The sequence below is a fragment of the Salvelinus alpinus genome, chromosome 32, assembly GCF_045679555.1.
Source record: "Salvelinus alpinus chromosome 32, SLU_Salpinus.1, whole genome shotgun sequence".
NCBI classification, from domain to species: domain Eukaryota; kingdom Metazoa; phylum Chordata; class Actinopteri; order Salmoniformes; family Salmonidae; genus Salvelinus; species Salvelinus alpinus.
In genome coordinates, this window is record NC_092117.1 from 9,592,008 (window position 1) to 9,608,772 (window position 16,765).

The 16,765-nt window shown below is 40.6% G+C and overlaps 2 protein-coding genes across 2 annotated transcripts in view; one reads left to right on the forward strand and one right to left on the reverse strand.

The window, feature by feature from the left end:
- LOC139562102 (serine/threonine-protein kinase 32C-like) overlaps positions 1-12,343 on the forward strand; it is a 161,483-nt gene extending 149,140 nt beyond the window's left edge. Inside the window, exon 12 of the mRNA XM_071379449.1 lies at positions 5,011-12,343. Within this exon, the coding sequence (XP_071235550.1) occupies positions 5,011-5,206 (196 nt within the window). The 3' untranslated portion in view covers positions 5,207-12,343. The remainder of the gene's footprint in view (positions 1-5,010) is intronic.
- Positions 12,344-12,719: 376 nt separating this feature from the next.
- LOC139562103 (placenta-specific protein 9-like) overlaps positions 12,720-16,765 on the reverse strand; it is a 7,734-nt gene continuing 3,688 nt past the window's right edge. Inside the window, exons 3-4 of the mRNA XM_071379450.1 lie at positions 16,056-16,147; positions 12,720-13,153 (exon numbers count right to left, since the gene is read on the reverse strand). Of these exons, the coding sequence (XP_071235551.1) occupies positions 12,998-13,153; positions 16,056-16,147 (248 nt within the window). The 3' untranslated portion in view covers positions 12,720-12,997. The remainder of the gene's footprint in view (positions 13,154-16,055; positions 16,148-16,765) is intronic.

The following is a 16,765-nucleotide window of genomic DNA, read 5'->3' on the forward strand; positions in this document are numbered from 1 at the left end:
TTACTCCACAATACTATCTTAAATGACAGAGTGAAAAGAAGGAAGCCTGTTTGCAACAAGGTACTTAAGTAATACTTTTTTTTTAATTGCAAAGAAATTCACTTTTTTTCCTGAAAACAAAGCATTATGTTTGGGGCAAATCCTACACAACACGTTACTGAGTACCACGCTTCAAATTTTCGAGTATGGTGGTGACTGGATCGTGTTGTCATCAGCAAGTACTAGGGAGTTTTTGGGGGATTTAAAAAAAAGGAATACAGCTATAAGCACTGGCAAAATCCTAGAGGAAAACCTGGTTTAGTCTGCTTTCCAACAGACACTGAAAGACAAATCCACCTTTCAGTAGGACAATAACTTAAAACACAATCTACACGGGAGTTGCTTACCAAAACGACATTGAATAGCAATGATCAACAATCAACTTGACACAGCTTGAAGAATTTTATAAAGAATAATGGGGAAATATTGTACAATCCAGGTGTGCAAAGCTCTTAAAGACTTACCCAAAAAGACTCCTACAAACTATTGACTCAGGGGTGTGAATACTTATGTAAATGAGGTAATAAAATCTAGGGTATTGTGTGTAGATGGATGAGAAAGAAAATCTATTCAATAAATGTTTTAACTCAGGCTGTAACACAACAAAATGTGGAATTAATCAAGGGGTAAGAATACTTTCTGAAGGCGCAGTATATGAGGCTTCCCACTCCTTTCTCTATTCTGGTTAGAGCCAGTTTGCACTGTTCTGTGAATGGGAGTAGTACACAGCATTGTACGAGATGTTCAGTTTCTTGGCAATTTCTCGCATGGAATAGCCTTTATTTCTCAGAACAAGAATAGACTGACGAGTTTCGAAGTTCTTTGTTTCTGGCCATTTTGAGCCTATAATCGAACCCACAAATGCTGATGCTCCAGATACTCAACTAGTCTAAAGAAGGCCAGTTGTATTGCTTCTTTAATCAGCACAACCGTTTTCAGCTGTGCTAACATAATTGCAAAAGGGTTTTCTCATGATCAATTAGCCTTTTAAAATGATAAACTTGGATTAGTGAAACACAACGTGCTATTGGAACACAGGAGTGATGGTTGCTGATAATGGGCCTCTGTACGCCTATGTAGATATTCCATAAAAAATCTGCTGTTTCCAGTTACATAAGTCCTTTACAACATTAACAATGTCTACACTGTATTTCTGATGGGAAAGGGGGCGGGTGGAAAGCCACAAGCTCCAAGGGGGGACAATTGTAATTGCCACTAACCGTTAGCGGGGTTGGGCATCAAGGTAACCTTGGAAAAGCCCTAGGGAAACTGCAGGCACGAATGGTGAACTGACAGTGCGTATAGCTCACCCACTCGCTTTGCGGATGTAAGGGAGACCAGTAAAGGGGTCGTAAAGAAGAGATATACATTTGAAGTCGGAAGTTTACATACACTTAGGTTGGAGTCATTAAAACTCGTTTTTCAACCACTCCACAAATTTCTTGTTCACAAACTATAGTTTTGGCAAGTCAGTTAGGACATCTACTTTGTGCTTGACACAAGTCATTTTTCCAACAATTGTTTACAGACAGATTATTTCACTTATAATTCACTGTATCACAATTCCAGTGGGTCAGAAGTTTACATACACTAAGTTGACTGTGCGTTTAAACAGATTGGAAAATTGCAGAAAATGATGCCGTGGCTTTAGAAGCTTCTGATGGGCTAATTGACATAATTTGAGTCAATTGGAGGTGTACCTGTGGATGTATTTCAAGGCCTACCTTCAAACTCAGTGCGTCTTTGCTTGACATCATGGGAAAATCAAAAGAAATCAGCCAAAAAATTGCTGACCTCCACAAGTCTGGTTCATCCTTGGGAGTAATGTCCAAACTCCTGAAGGTACCACGTTCATTTGTACAAACAATAGTACGCAAGGATAAACACCATGGGACCACGTAGCTGTCATACTGCTCAGGAAGGAGACGCGTTCTGTCTCCTACAGATGAACGTACTTTGGTGCAAAAAGTGCAAATCAATCCCAGAACAACAGCAAAGGACCTTGTGAAGATGCTGGAAGAAACAGGTACAAAAGTATCTATATCCACAGTAAAACGAGTCCTATATCGACATAACCTGAAAGGCTGCTCAGCAAGGAAGAAGCCACTGCTTCAAAACCGCCTTAAAAAAAGCCAGACTACAGTTTGCAACTGCACATGGGGACGGAAATCATACTTTTTGGAGAAATGTCCTCTGGTCTGATGAAACAAAAATAGAACTGTTTGGCCATAATGACCATTGTTATGTTTGGAGGGAAAAGGTGGAGGCTTACAAGTCCGAAGAACACCATCCCAACCATGAAGCACGGGGGTGTCAGCATTATGTTGTGGGGTGCTTTGCTGCAGGAGGGACTGGTGCACTTCACAAAATAGATGGCATCCTGAGGGAGGAAAATTATGTGGATATATTGAAGCAACTTCTCAAGACATCAGTCAGGAAGTTAAAGCTTGGTCGCAAATGGGTCTTCCAAATGCACAATGACCCCAAGCATACTTCCAAAGTTGTGGCAAAATGGCTTAAGGAAAACAAAGTAAAGGTATTGGAGTGGCCATCACAAAGCCCTGACCTCAATCCTATCGAAAATTTGTTGGGAGAACTGAAAAAGCGTGTGTGATTAAGGAGGCCTACAAACCTGACTCAGTTACACCAGCTCTGCCAGGAGGAATGGGCCAAAATTCACCCAACTTATTGTGGGAAGCTTGTGGCTACCCGAAACGTTTGACCCAAGTTAAACAATTTAAAGGTAATGCTACCAAATACTAATTGAGTGTGTGTAAACTTCTGACCCGCTGGAAATGTGATGAAAGAAATAAAAGCTGAAATAAATAATTCTCTCTACTATTATTCTGACATTTAAAAATCCTACAATGTGATTTTCTGGATTTTTTTTTCTAATTTTGTCTGTCATAGTTGAAGTGTACCTATGATGAAAATTACAGGCCTCTCATCTTTTTAAGTGGGAGAACTTGCACAATTGGTGGCTGACTAAATACTTTTTTGCCCCACTGTATAACTCTTCTGAGAATAAGAGAGGTGAGAATGATTGGGGCGGGCGAGTGGCTCTTTAGTATGAGGGGAGCGGCTGCCTCATTCGCCACTCGACTTGTCTATCTCTGACAGACGTGTACATTTGGTTCTTCAAGCTCCTTAGAGATTCTGGTGAATCCCACTTGTGAGATATTTAAACTAACAACTGAAAGAGAACCCCGGGGTCTAATGAAAAGCTTATTAACATTAAAACCATTGTTGGCTCTATGATAAGATTCTATAAGCTATGACCATTATTTGCAATGGTATCTATTCCTTATAGAACAGTGATGCAATATGTGGTCATCATATCAAGGGTTCAAATGAATTAGCCTCATATTAGTTTTCAGTTTCTGCCATTTTTAAGTTTTCTGGTGAATATCTGTTTATATTCTGCATCCTTCCTGACCATGTAGCTTCCAGTGACACTGACATTCCTCTATTAGTGCTGAGCGATTAACCCATTTTTTAAATCTAAACTTTCTTATTAAACAACTGATTCACCGACGTTGGTTCAATTACATCAATTCCATGAAGTTTTTTTTTTTTTTTCTCTAGAGAGAAATCAAATAATTAATGAGAGAAATCAAGTCAAGAACTATATGGGACGCTGGGCTGAAGAGCGATTTGGTCTTCATTAAGCAAATACTCAACCTAGTTCAGCGCAGAAACGTGGTAATTGACTACAATGAACATAATCCATTGCACCTGTTCTTTCTGTCTCAGACAGATACACTTTTATGCCTGCTACTTCAGGTTAGATCTGCATAGACCGCATTAGAGAGGAACGTACAGTACACAACACAATGATGAGAGGGATAGAGACAATTCGTGAAAGTATGCCTTATCTATTTTGAAGAACCAGTAAAATGATTTAGCCAGAAAGCTCTGCAGCATACTCAGTCGGACTTGCCAAGCTGAATAGGATGACTATAGACAGTACAGTATGGGGAGCACGGAGATAACATTAGATGGTCTGGCTGGCTGGCTGCTACTGCCTGAGCCGAGATGAGATGATGACTTTAAGGAATGCCAAGCAGTACAGTATAAATAACTGAAATATATTATTATTTCATAGTAATTTCCTATTTATGTCTACTTAATGTGGATTTGACAGAGACAATGGAATATTTTCAATGTTTTGGCTATTGAATGTTAACTAATTTCCATTCAAAAGCAAAAAATAAATCAATAAATAAAAGCTAAAATCATTTTGTCATTATAAAAATAAAATGTAAAAATACAACTTTTTAAAATAATTAAACCAAAACCAAACCGACCTCAAAAACCACTAAGTATTCTGCAGTGGTCATCAAAATATATTTTGATTTGTTTAACACTTTTTTGGTTACTACATGATTCCATATGTGTTATTTCATCGTTTTGTCTTCACTATTATTCTATAATGTAGAAAATGGTAAAAATAAAGGAAAACCCTGGAATGAGTAGGTGTGTCCAATCTTTTGACTGGTACTGTGTATTACATGGATTTATTTGACTTTTTAAAATGTCTTGTAGGCTATGTGTGGAAGCCAGGAGATGCTAAATGTGTTTATGTTAATTAACGGTCAATTACCTTGAGACCGACAGTTATTTGCTTGACAATCACCGGCTGATGAAATTTCGTAACCGCCACAGCCCTACATGGGACTGCTCTGTGATCATGAGGGAGAGAATATTGGTTCAGCCCTGATCTAAATGAATACCTCATTCATTATTTACCAGTCTCTGAGATTGCAGCATAATTTGGAGTTCTTCCTGCATGGCAAATGGAGTTTCTTTATTGCTGTAATTAATGGAGCTTGAGTTCTATTTTTACTTCTTGGGCATCATTTCTGAACAGAGTATATCATAGTCTTTAGACTCCCACTATGTATTTTAATCACAAATGGGTTTTTCTCTCTGTCCTGTCTGTCTGTGTGTGTGTCTGCATCGGTCTCTCAGGTTGAAAAAGAGTCAGGAGGAGGGTGCAGAGGGAGGGGAGTGTGAAGGAGCTGCCGAGGGGGTTGATGATGGTGATGGAGACGGATCCGGAGAGGCTGAGGGAGGCACAGAGGACGAGGATCCCGAACCCGAACCTGAGTCCTCCTCCAAACTGAGCATGTGCGGCTCGGTCTGCTCCTCTCCTGGAAGCTCCTAGCACCGCCACCTGGTGGTCTCACAGGCTGCTGCTGCTGCGTGTGTGTGTGTGTGTGTGTGTGTGTGTGTGTGTGTGTGTGTGTGTGTGTGTGTGTGTGTGTGTGTGTGTGTGTGTGTGTGTGTGTGTGTGTGTGTGTGTGTGTGTGTGTGTGTGTGTGTGTGTGTGTGTGTGTGTGTGTGTGTGTGTGTGTGTGTGTAACCATGCCTACAGATACTTTAACCTCTCCTATGTAGCCATGATGACTGTGGGAACAGGGACGCACAGCAGAACAACAATACACAGCAGGACACAAAATGGCTCCCCTATTTCTTCTTCTGTAGCATCCATCGTTAAGGCATGAATGGGACTGCAGGTTCCAGAGCGGTCCTGCCCTCCGCGCCCCTAGAGTAAGCGCTAACTCTCTTCTATGCAACGTACAGTATAGCATGAAGGTAAGGTATCATTACGAGAGGGGATAACAAGCAGCAGTAGCCACAGACACAGTATATGAGCCTGATGACATACAGAGCAATAGGAGCCAGGTTTAAGAGTGTAAGATATTTTTTGAGAAGAGCCTCCCTGCTCTTTCAGCCCTTCGAGTAGATGTAGCTCCCACTGCAAACTCACATGCTGAATTATTCAAATAGAGTTAGGCACTCTTTGTTTTCTTTGCCTGTGTAGCTCGTTCAATCCCTCTCATTCTCTCTGTGCACCCTATTCGGAACTACAATAGAACTGTTGTTGGGTTACCTTCTCCAAATGCCTTTCATTTCAATGATAATATATAATTGTATCACAATGCCAATATACAGTGTAGTGCACATAGAAATAGGATTGCTATTATATTACTATGTTCTATGTGATTCTATTTCTAAGGTAGTGCAGTGGATAGAGACTTTAAGAGGTTAATACTGTTTCCAGTTGCAGAGTGAGACTTATTAGCATATAATACTGTATGGGCCATTAAGGATAAGGAGGTTTTGCAAGTGTAAATAAATCACTAGTTCAATACTGTAAAACCACTTTAAATGGTGTTGATTGTTAATCAATAGCCTTTCATCACACGTAATTATATCTACATTATGCATCAGCATGCCAGTTTGATTTTCCTACAGCGATTACGCTCCTCCACCAAAACATATTCCCCTACGGTGTTAGATTTCCAAAGGCCCTAAGTACAACTGCGGTGTAAATGGAAGGCTTTCCCTCACCATCGATCTCTGTGACTGTTGCCAAGATGCTGTTCTTCTCACACTGTTCCGTTGTGGGCTACATGCTCGTACTGCTTTAGTTCTTACCTGTTAAACATAAACATTGTCACTAACAGCGGATCAGTCGTTCTAGTCATTCTATTTCTATGGATCAGAAATGAACAACTTCTTTCGAATAGCCACAAAAGAATCTCGTAATTGATCATTATCCTTTTAATGGACGACAATAACTATAACCTAGTGGAATTTGACAATTGTCTCTTAAATATGATTGTCTCGATCACTTCATATAGAAATGTATCATTGGGCAGTATTTTGAGTTGTGTAGTTGAAACTTGGCAGTGGTACATTTAAGGTGGTGCCATTTACTCTCAGCATGGGCATCTGGGAACATGTAGCATAGTCCGCCTTAAAACCCTAAGTAACACGTGTAAATAGACTAGCCTAACTCTCCACAGTTTTATGTGGGACTTCTTACTAAATGAACGTCAATGTTACTAAGTTAAGAGTTGTAATGAAGCCAAACCTTCATACATTGTTGTACTGATCTTATTTCCAAGTGTGCAGGCACAACTTGTAGGCACATATGCCAAAGCTTTTCTACCATTTGCATAGTCATTTCTAAGGAACTTTGAGTGTGTGAATGTATGTTTCCTCTCTGTTGTGCATAGAACCACTGTTCCTTCAGCAAGTGAAAATACTATCATTTGTATACAACCATTTATTGTGATTATAGATAAAGGAATGTTTTTTGGGAGGGATTAAATAGTATTTCATTATATAATAAAAAATCAAATTGCCTCTTAAAAAGAGGTGAGGTGGGAAAAAATGCAGTTCCTATAAAAATAAGTGCATTAACTACAACGATAGTGTCTCAAACCCTGCATGTACCTCTATTCAAGGTTTTAATCTGATTTTGTAGCAGAGCCAAGTGCTAGGGTTTGCATGGCTTACAGTATGTGCACATGCAAGCTTCGGCCATAGAGATGGATAGAGATCTTTACTTGGTAATCTGTTTTTTCATGGACATTGCTATTGAGGGCTTCCTCAATTTTAAAGTAGTCAACTGGGTGGGGATTCCTATGGCTTGGGAGCAATAAGTTAATAATCAGAGCATTTGCTTCTACTTCAATTTGGATTACCTGGTTGGTAAATGGCTTTAATTAAGCTGTATCGATGCCATTAGTGGCCACAATAAATGACACACAAGATGTGGTTCAGGACTCCTGCACTGCAGGTGGTGGTAAATCACCAATATAAGCTGTATGCATTTTTCAAACACAAAAGAAGAAGAAATTTGGCCACTTCAATGGCGCTGCCCATGCTGTGACGCTATAATGGGATAGATACCAAGATGAGTCGTCTAACTAAGTCTATGGCAGTAGCATACCTTGAATTTCGCCTCGTCCAATCAGTGTAGCCCTGCCCTGTTTGCCTGTCTATGTGATGTCTAGGTTTGCTAAAAACAAGATTTACGACCTACAACTGTACAAATAATTTATTCCCAGTGTTATATGGATAGTATAATATTTTAGATTGTATGCAGTAACCTTTGACAACCCGTAGTTTGTCTTAAGAATATGTTCAAGTGCACAGGCTTTTCCTTCCTTAAATGGATGTTTTAATAAGTCAGTAATTATGCTCCAATGTGGGTAAGTTTGAGTTTTATGTGCTTAGTTATGTATATGGAAAAGGTATAAGCCCAAAGGTTTGGGGCAGTGTTTAAGTATGCCCTTAGTTGGTCTTAGCTATGTGAAAATGGCTGCTAAATAACATACATACATATACAGTACCAGTCAAAAGTTTGGACATACCTACTCATTCCAGGGTTTTTCTTTAATTTTACAATTTTTTTTGTGGTAGAATAATAGTGAAGACATCAAAACTATGAAATGACACATATGGAGTGATGTAGTAACCAAAAAAGTGTTACAAAATATATTTTGATTTGTTTATTTGAGATTCTTCAAAGTAGCCACCCTTTGATGACAGCTTTGCACACTCTTGTTATTCTCAACCAGCTTGTTGAGGTAGTCACCTGGAATGCATTTCAATTAACAGGTGTGCCTTGTTAATTTATGGAATTTCTTTCCTTCTTAATGCGTTTCAGACAATCAGTTGTGTTGTGATAAGGTAGGGGTGGTATACAGAAGATAGCCCTATTTGGTGAAAGACCAAGTCCATATTATGGCAAGAACAGCTCAAATAAGCAAAGAGAAAGGACAGTCCATCATTACATTAAGACATGAAGGTCAGTCAATCCGGAAAATGTTAAGAAATGTTTAAGTTTCATCAAATGTAGTCAGAAAAAACATCAAGTGCTATGATGAAACTTTCATGAGGACCGCAGAGGAGAGGAAGACCCAGAGTTACCTCTGCTGAAGAGGATAAGTTCATTAGAGTTAACTGCAACTCAGATTACAACCTAAATAAGTGCTTCACGGAGTTCAAGTAACAGACACATCTCAACATCAACTGTTCAGGGGAGACTGCGTGAATCAGGCCTTCATGGTCGAATTGCTGCAAAGAAACCACTACTAAAGGACACCAATAATAAGAACAGACTTGCTTGGGCCAAGAAACATGAGCAATGGACTTTAGACCGGTGGAAATCTGTCCTTTGGTCTGATGACTTAAAATTTGAGATTTTGTGTTCCAACCGGCGTGTCTTTGTGAGACACAGGGTAGGTGAACAGATGATCTCCGCATGTGTGGTTCCCACCGTGAAGCATGGAGGAGGTGGTGTGGGGGTGCTTGGCTGGTGACACTGTCAGTGATTTCTTTAGAATTCAAAGCACACTTAACCAGCATGGCTACCACAGCATTCTGCAGCGATACGCCATCCCATCTGGTTTGCGCTTAGTGGGACTATCATTTGTTTTTCAACAGGACAATTACCCATGACACACCTCCAGGCTGTGTAAGGGCTATTTGACCAAGGAGAGTGATGGAGTGCTGCATCAGATGACCTGGCCTCTACAATCACCCGACCTCAACCCAATTGAGATGGTTAGGGATCCGTTGGACCACAGAGTGAAGGAAAAGCAGCCAACAAGTGCTCAGCGTATGTAGGAACTCCTTCAAGACTTTGAAGAAGGCACGCCTCTTAATTAAAATGCATTCCAGGTGACTACCTCATGAAGCTGGTTTAGAGAATGCCAAGAGTGTGCAAAGCTGTCATCAAGGCAAAGGGTGGCTATTTGAATGATCTCAAATATAAAATATATTTAGATTTGTTTAACACTTTATTGGTTACTACATTATTACATATGTGTTATTTCGCAGTTTTGATGTCTTCACTATTATTCTACAATGCAGAAAATAGTAAAAACAAAGAAAAACCCTTGAATGAGTAGGTAATCTAAAGCTTTTGACCAATAGTGTATATATACATACACATACACACACACAGTGTATTTGGAAAGTATTCAGACCCATTGACTTGTTCCACATTTTGTTAAGTTACAGCCTTATTCTAAAATGTATTAAATAGTTGTTTTTCCTCATCAATCTACACACAATACCCCATAATGACAAAGTGAAAACAGGTGTTTAGACAATTTTGCAAATGTATTAAAAATAAAAAACAGAAATACCTTTATTTACATAAGTATTCAGACCGTTTGCTATGAGACTTGAAATTGAGCTCAGGTGCATCCTGTTTCCATAGATCATCCTTCAGATGTTTCTACAATGTGATTGGAGTCCACCTGTGGTAAATTCAATTGATTGGACAATTGGAAAACCACACACGTGTCTATATAAGGTCTCACAGTTGACAGTGCAAGTCAGAGCAAAAACCAAGCCATGAGGTCAAAGGAATTGTCCATAGAGCTCTGAGACAGGATTGTGTCGAGGCACAGATCTGGGGAAGGGTACCAAAACATTTCTGCAGCATTTAAGGTCCCTAAGAACACAGTGGCCTCCATCATTATTAAATGGAAGAAGTTAGGAACCACCAAAACACTTCCTAGCGCTGTCTGCCCGGTAAAACTGCACAATCGGTGGAGAAGGGCCTTGGTCAGGAAGGTGACCAAGATCCCGATGGTCACTCTGACAGAGCTCCAGAGTTCCTCTGTGGAGATGGGAGACCCTTCCAGAAGGACAAACATGTCTGCAGCACTCCACCAATCAGGCCTTTATGGTAGAGTGGCCAGATGGAAGCCACTCCTCAGCGATAGGGACTGGGAGACTAGTCAGGTTTGAGGGAAAGATAGATCCTTGATGAAAACCTGCTCCAGAGTGCTCAGGACCTCAGACTGGGGCGAAGATTCACCTTCCAACAGGACAACGACCCTAAGCACACAGCCAAGACAACGCAGGAGTGGCTTCTCTGAATGTCCTTGAGTGGCCCAGCCAGAAACCGGACTTGAACCCAATCAAATATCTCTGGAGAGACCTGAAGAACCCGATCGAACATCTCTGGAGAGACCGGAAAATAGCTGTGCAGCGACGCTCCCCATCCAACCTGACAGAGCTTGAGAGGATCTGCAGAGAAGAATGAGAAACTCCCTAAATACAGGTGTGCCAAGATTGTAGCATCATACACAAGAAAACTCGCTGCCAAAGGTGTTTCAACAAAGTACTGAGTAAAGGGTCTGAATACTTATGTAAATGTGATTTTTCAGTTTACATTTTTGAAAAAAGTCTGAACCTGTTTTTGCTTTGTCGTTATGGGGTATTGTGAGTAGATTGATGAGAAAAAAACAATTGAATCCATTTTAGAATAAGGCTGTAACGTAACAAAAACTTTAAAAGTCAATGGGTCTGAATACTTTCCGAATGCACTGTGTGTATATATATATATATATATACATGCAGTGGGGTCTGAAATGATTCACACCCTTGAAAAAGATTAGCAAAAATGACCATATAAATAATTCAAATACTGAGCTATATTATAAGCTAAAAATGTTTGGGAAATTATATTATTTTATACTAATACAAATGCTCAGAGAAAGAGATTTTGTTTAACAAGTAATACTTTCATATTTGGATAAAAGTGTCTGCTAAATGGCATATACTATCATATTATGACTTTTTTCAAAGGTAGGGGTCAAAATTATTGACACCCTTTTTCAATACCTTTCAATACCTCATGAGGATAACGGTACTGAGACATTTAAAAAAAAATGTTTTATGGATTGGAGAACCTTGGGAGGGATTTTAGACCATTCCTCCATACAGAATCCTTTCAGATCCTTGATATCCTTCTTCTACTCTTCAATTCAAAACACAGGTTTATTATATACAGTATATATACAGCTCTTCGACATGTCTTTACATTGTCCTCTCTAATGACGATTAGATTAAAAAACTTGATTGGATGCTCAGCCTCCACTGCTAGAAATGGCCATGTAATTATGTCTAGTATTTGTAATGAATAGTCATTGAATTTAATAGGACCCTGGGTAGCTTTTTTTCAACAATATTGTAGCCTAACATCATTCCCTTGGTATCTAAAATTCATCTCCATTCCTGATCGGATGTTGCTTGCCTAACTCGCAAAAATCTAAAATATGTTCTTACCAATGTGTTTACATTGTAGTTTATTGGATAACATTGTTGTAAGTATATTTACCTGGGTGTTTCAAACAGTATTGCTGCAGAGCGAGTGACCAGCTACCACAGCACCTTTACCGTGAACTGGATAAGGATCAACGCTCTCACATCTAACATTAGTGTCTGATCTTTGTAGAAACATTTAGTAAAATAGTGTACATTATTTTTAAGAACAAAAATAACTGGTTTGATGATCTATGACCACTCTCCTTTTTGTGATCCGATTTTGAACATGTTCTGTAAGATTTTTATGGGGACTAAATAAATACACTTGCAACTAGCCTGGGTCTCAGTGGAAGCCTTGTACTGTACCTATTCAAACTGCTCTGTGTATTGAAACATACTGCTTTAACTGCTTTGATAAATAAATACATTCCTTCTAGTAGTCTCTGTAATGATTTTGTTTTTGTCATTCATCCACATTGAGATTATTAGTGGTCCCTAACCACGGATACAGGGTCAGGTATTATTTACAGCCCCCTAGTGGTTTGGTATAGGATTGGGGGTTAGGGTCACCTGATTCTTGATCTGTGGTAAAGGGCAAGGACTCGGTGCTGCATGTGTCGCTCTTGACTGACACCAGGGGGCGGAAGAGCGGCATGGGACAGAAAAGGGTCAATCCCACCCAAAACAAGACATTACCAGATAAAGCAATCAATGGTTTACGACTTTGATGTAAACATCCTGAGAGGCTGGGGACACAGTTACCCCTGGGTGTAGGGATTCAAGTTTAGCCAAAGACGAGAGAAAGGATGAGAGTGCCCGAGGAATAGAGCAGTGTATTACGGGGAAAAATAAGCTTTAGTGTTGTGATCTATCGACTGTACCACAGAATATATACTAAGCCTGTGTTTACACTTTAAAGGGCTTGTTTTATACCGTTTTTGTCTACTTACAAAATACAACTTCAGCAAAACGGCAGAGACTGTACATTAGTCTTTCATTGTTTTCCCTAGCCAGGTACACGCTCATCACTTCTTAAAGCTAGAGTGAAGTAGCATTAGTAGCTGCTCAACAGAGATCTTCTCCTCTTCCTCTCTCAGGAGTCGCCATTCTCTCCCAGTCCCTGGCCGTCCAGGATGTCCACCACAGGTTTTCCAACAGTTTCCAGCAGGGGACTCCACTCAGGGGCTTCTATGGCGTCCAGCAGCATGGCCAGCTCAGCCTCCAGCTTTTGTACTGTGTCCTCTACATGCTGCAGGAGACAGACAGGGACCATCTATCAGCCCAACTCACATTGATTCTTAGGCCCTATCCCTTTAACCTAGACCTGAGTGTCGATCTTAAAGAAATGCTCCGGGAACTTTAGCGTCTAGTAAGTATTTTGTTAAACTCCCGCTTTGAGCTGGATGTGTCAATGTGTAGTTCATACATACATAATCTATGAGCAGATTTACTGTTTTACCTTAATTACCCACGAAATCCCTAGTATGAAAACAATTGTTTTCTGGAGCTGTGTGGTGCCATTTTCCCTACATTTTCCCCCACGTGGGCCAGCCCCCAAGCAATTAGAGTGACAGCTAGCAAGATGCACACAGAACGATTGAGAGAGAAATGACATAGTGCACATATCTGCACATACAGTGGGGAGAACAAGTATTTGATACACTGCCGATTTTGCAGGTTTTCCTACTTACAAAGCATGTAGAGGTCTGTAATTTTTATCATAGGTACACTTCAACTGTGAGAGACGGAATCTAAAACAAAAATCCAGAAAATCACATTGTATGATTTTTAAATAATTAATTTGCATTTTATTGCATGACATAAGTATTTGATCACCTACCAACCAGTAAGAATTCCGGCTCTCACAGACCTGTTAGTTTTTCTTTAAGAAGCCCTCCTGTTCTCCACTCATTACCTGTATTAACTGCACCTGTTTGAACTCGTTACCTGTATAAAAGACACCTGTCCACACACTCAATCAAACAGATTCCAACCTCTCCACAATGGCCAAGACCAGAGAGCTGTGTAAGGACATCAGGGATAAAATTGTAGACCTGCACAAGGCTGGGATGGGCTACAGGACAATAGGCAAGCAGCTTGGTGAGAAGGAAACAACTGTTGGCGCAATTATTAGAAAATGGAAGAAGTTCAAGATGACGGTCAATCACCCTCGGTCTGGGGCTCCATGCAAGATTTCACCTCGTGGGGCATCAATGATCATGAGGAAGGTGAGGGATCAGCCCAGAACTACACGGCAGGACCTGGTCAATGACCTGAAGAGAGCTGGGACCACAGTCTCAAAGAAAACCATTAGTAACACACTACGCCGTCATGGATTAAAATCCTGCAGCGCACGCAAGGTCCCCCTGCTTAAGCCAGTGCATGTCCAGGCCTGTCTGAAGTTTGCCAATGACCATCTGGATGATCCAGAGGAGGAATGGGAGAAGGTCATGTGGTCTGATGAGACAAAAATAGAGCTTTTTGGTCTAACTCCACTCGCCGTGTTTGGAGGAAGAAGAAGTATGAGTACAACCCCAAGAACACCATCCCAACCGTGAAGCATGGAGGTGGAAACATCATTCTTTGGGGATGCTTTTCTGCAAAGGGGACAGGACGACTGCACCGTATTGAGGGGAGGATGGATGGGGCCATGTATCGCGAGATCTTGGCCAACAACCTCCTTCCCTCAGTAAGAGCATTGAAGATGGGTCGTGGCTGGGTCTTCCAGCATGACAACGACACAAAGCACACAGCCATGGCAACTAAGGAGTGGCTCCGTAAGAAGCATCTCAAGGTCCTGGAGTGGCCTAGCCAGTCTCCAGACCTGAACCCAATAGAAAATCTTTGGAGGGAGCTGAAAGTCCGTATTGCCCAGCGACAGCCCCGAAACCTGAAGGATCTGGAGAAGATCTGTAGGGAGGAGTGGGCCAAAATCCCTGCTGCAGTGTGTGCAAACCTAGTCAAGAACTACAGGAAACGTATGATCTCTGTAATTGCAAACAAAGGTTTCTGTACCAAATATTAAGATCTGCTTTTCTGATGTATCAAATACTTATGTCATGCAATAAAATGCAAATTAATTACTTAAAAATCATACAATGTGATTTTCTGGATTTTTGTTTTAGATTCCGTCTCTCATAGTTGAAGTGTACCTATGATAAAAATTACAGACCTCTACATGCTTTGTAAGTAGGAAAACCTGCAAAATCGGCAGTGTATCAAATACTTGTTCTCCCCACTGTATGTGACGTAGTAAGCAATTTTCGGGGATCACTTTTGGGTCGTGAGCCTACTTTCAGAACTAATTACTAAAAAGTACCGGAGAATCTCTTTAAAGAATTGGATAGTAAGTAAGATATGGCAAAGTTTCCATATAGCATATCAATGTACAAGCTGAAGCTATTACCATTGTTTTAAACTATCCTATACCCACCGCTGTTTTGAGGGTTTAAGTGCCTTGCTCAAGGGCACAACAGCATCTAGGATTTGATACCAGCAACCCTCCAGTTATCAGCTCATTTCCTAACATATTTTTCCTGTCAGACCCGGGATTCAAACTGGCAACCCTCCGGTTGCTGGCTCGCCTCTCTAAACGCTAGGCTACCCGCCGGGGATAGATTCTCCTCAGATGCACTCAATACTGACTCAACATCAATACTCTCTGGGTGGCGTGAATTTAAAGAGGAAGAAATGTTAGTAACTGAGCTAATTCCACTGCTGAGTCGTTTGGATGGGCACTTTAGCTGAAAAATCAGATCCTTAAAAGGAAATAGTGCAGATAGTTTGGCCGTCGATCAAACGAAAAACAAGTTGATATACAGTATTAATGTTACAAACCACTGGGAAATCTTCCAAATTCCTTCAAAGATCGAATTTCTGATTGAACCCTTTAAGTCCTACGACATAAATCATTTAGAAGAATACTACGATGTCATACTAAAGAGTGCCATAAAGGTTACGCCACATTTATAAAAGCAGCATATGTAAGGACTTGTTATATCACCTTCTATTATGCTATGATGTTTGGTTATGAGTGGTTTGTGACGCAGAAACATATGCCTTATAAAGTGATTATGAAGGCGTTGTTAGATGTGTTTTGTTTAACGTGTGACCAAACAAGACCGTGAAAAGCATTGTGATTACTACTCCACCTTCTCCACTACATCCAGTCTGTCATGAAGAGTACTGTGGTCCTGACAGGCACTCGATCGGACATCTCTGGGTTGGAGCTCAGACTCGGGTCCTGATGGAAAACATAGGCCAGCAGACGTCATTTTTGATTACAAGACAAATATGTGTTCTCTTGAAGAACAGATCATGTTTTCAAACTTTATTTCTGACCAACACATGTTCTTTTATCATTTCAATAGCTTAGTCTTACTGTACATCCTTCAAACGGGTTAGATTAGAGGACATACTTATGGACTTCAATACACACCAGAGCAGAATTCTCAAAACCTCCCTGAGAAAACCCAGTGTATTTTTTTGTATACTATCTCTATCCACTACTTAATTTCTTCTCAGCAGAAATGGAAAAAACTCAGTTCTGTTCCATTTTAAATCTAGCTAATCGGTAAAGGTCACCAAAACAAGTCTTCCTTGTCTCCTCTCCCTTGTTCTCCCTCCGTCTCCCGTCTGTCTGGTTCACAGCCCATTCAACGTGTTTTCTATTACCTCTACATCTCCGCTCTTCAGGCAGACTGCAGCCCAGCCAATCAGTTCACCACAACCCCTGGCCACATGCCATTCTGCTGACATGGCGTTCCAGCAAACTGAACTGGGATCAGTACACCCTCACTTTCACCAGGACGTGACCCAGTTTATTCAGAAGAGGTGCCGATGATCCAGAGTCAGTGCAGTA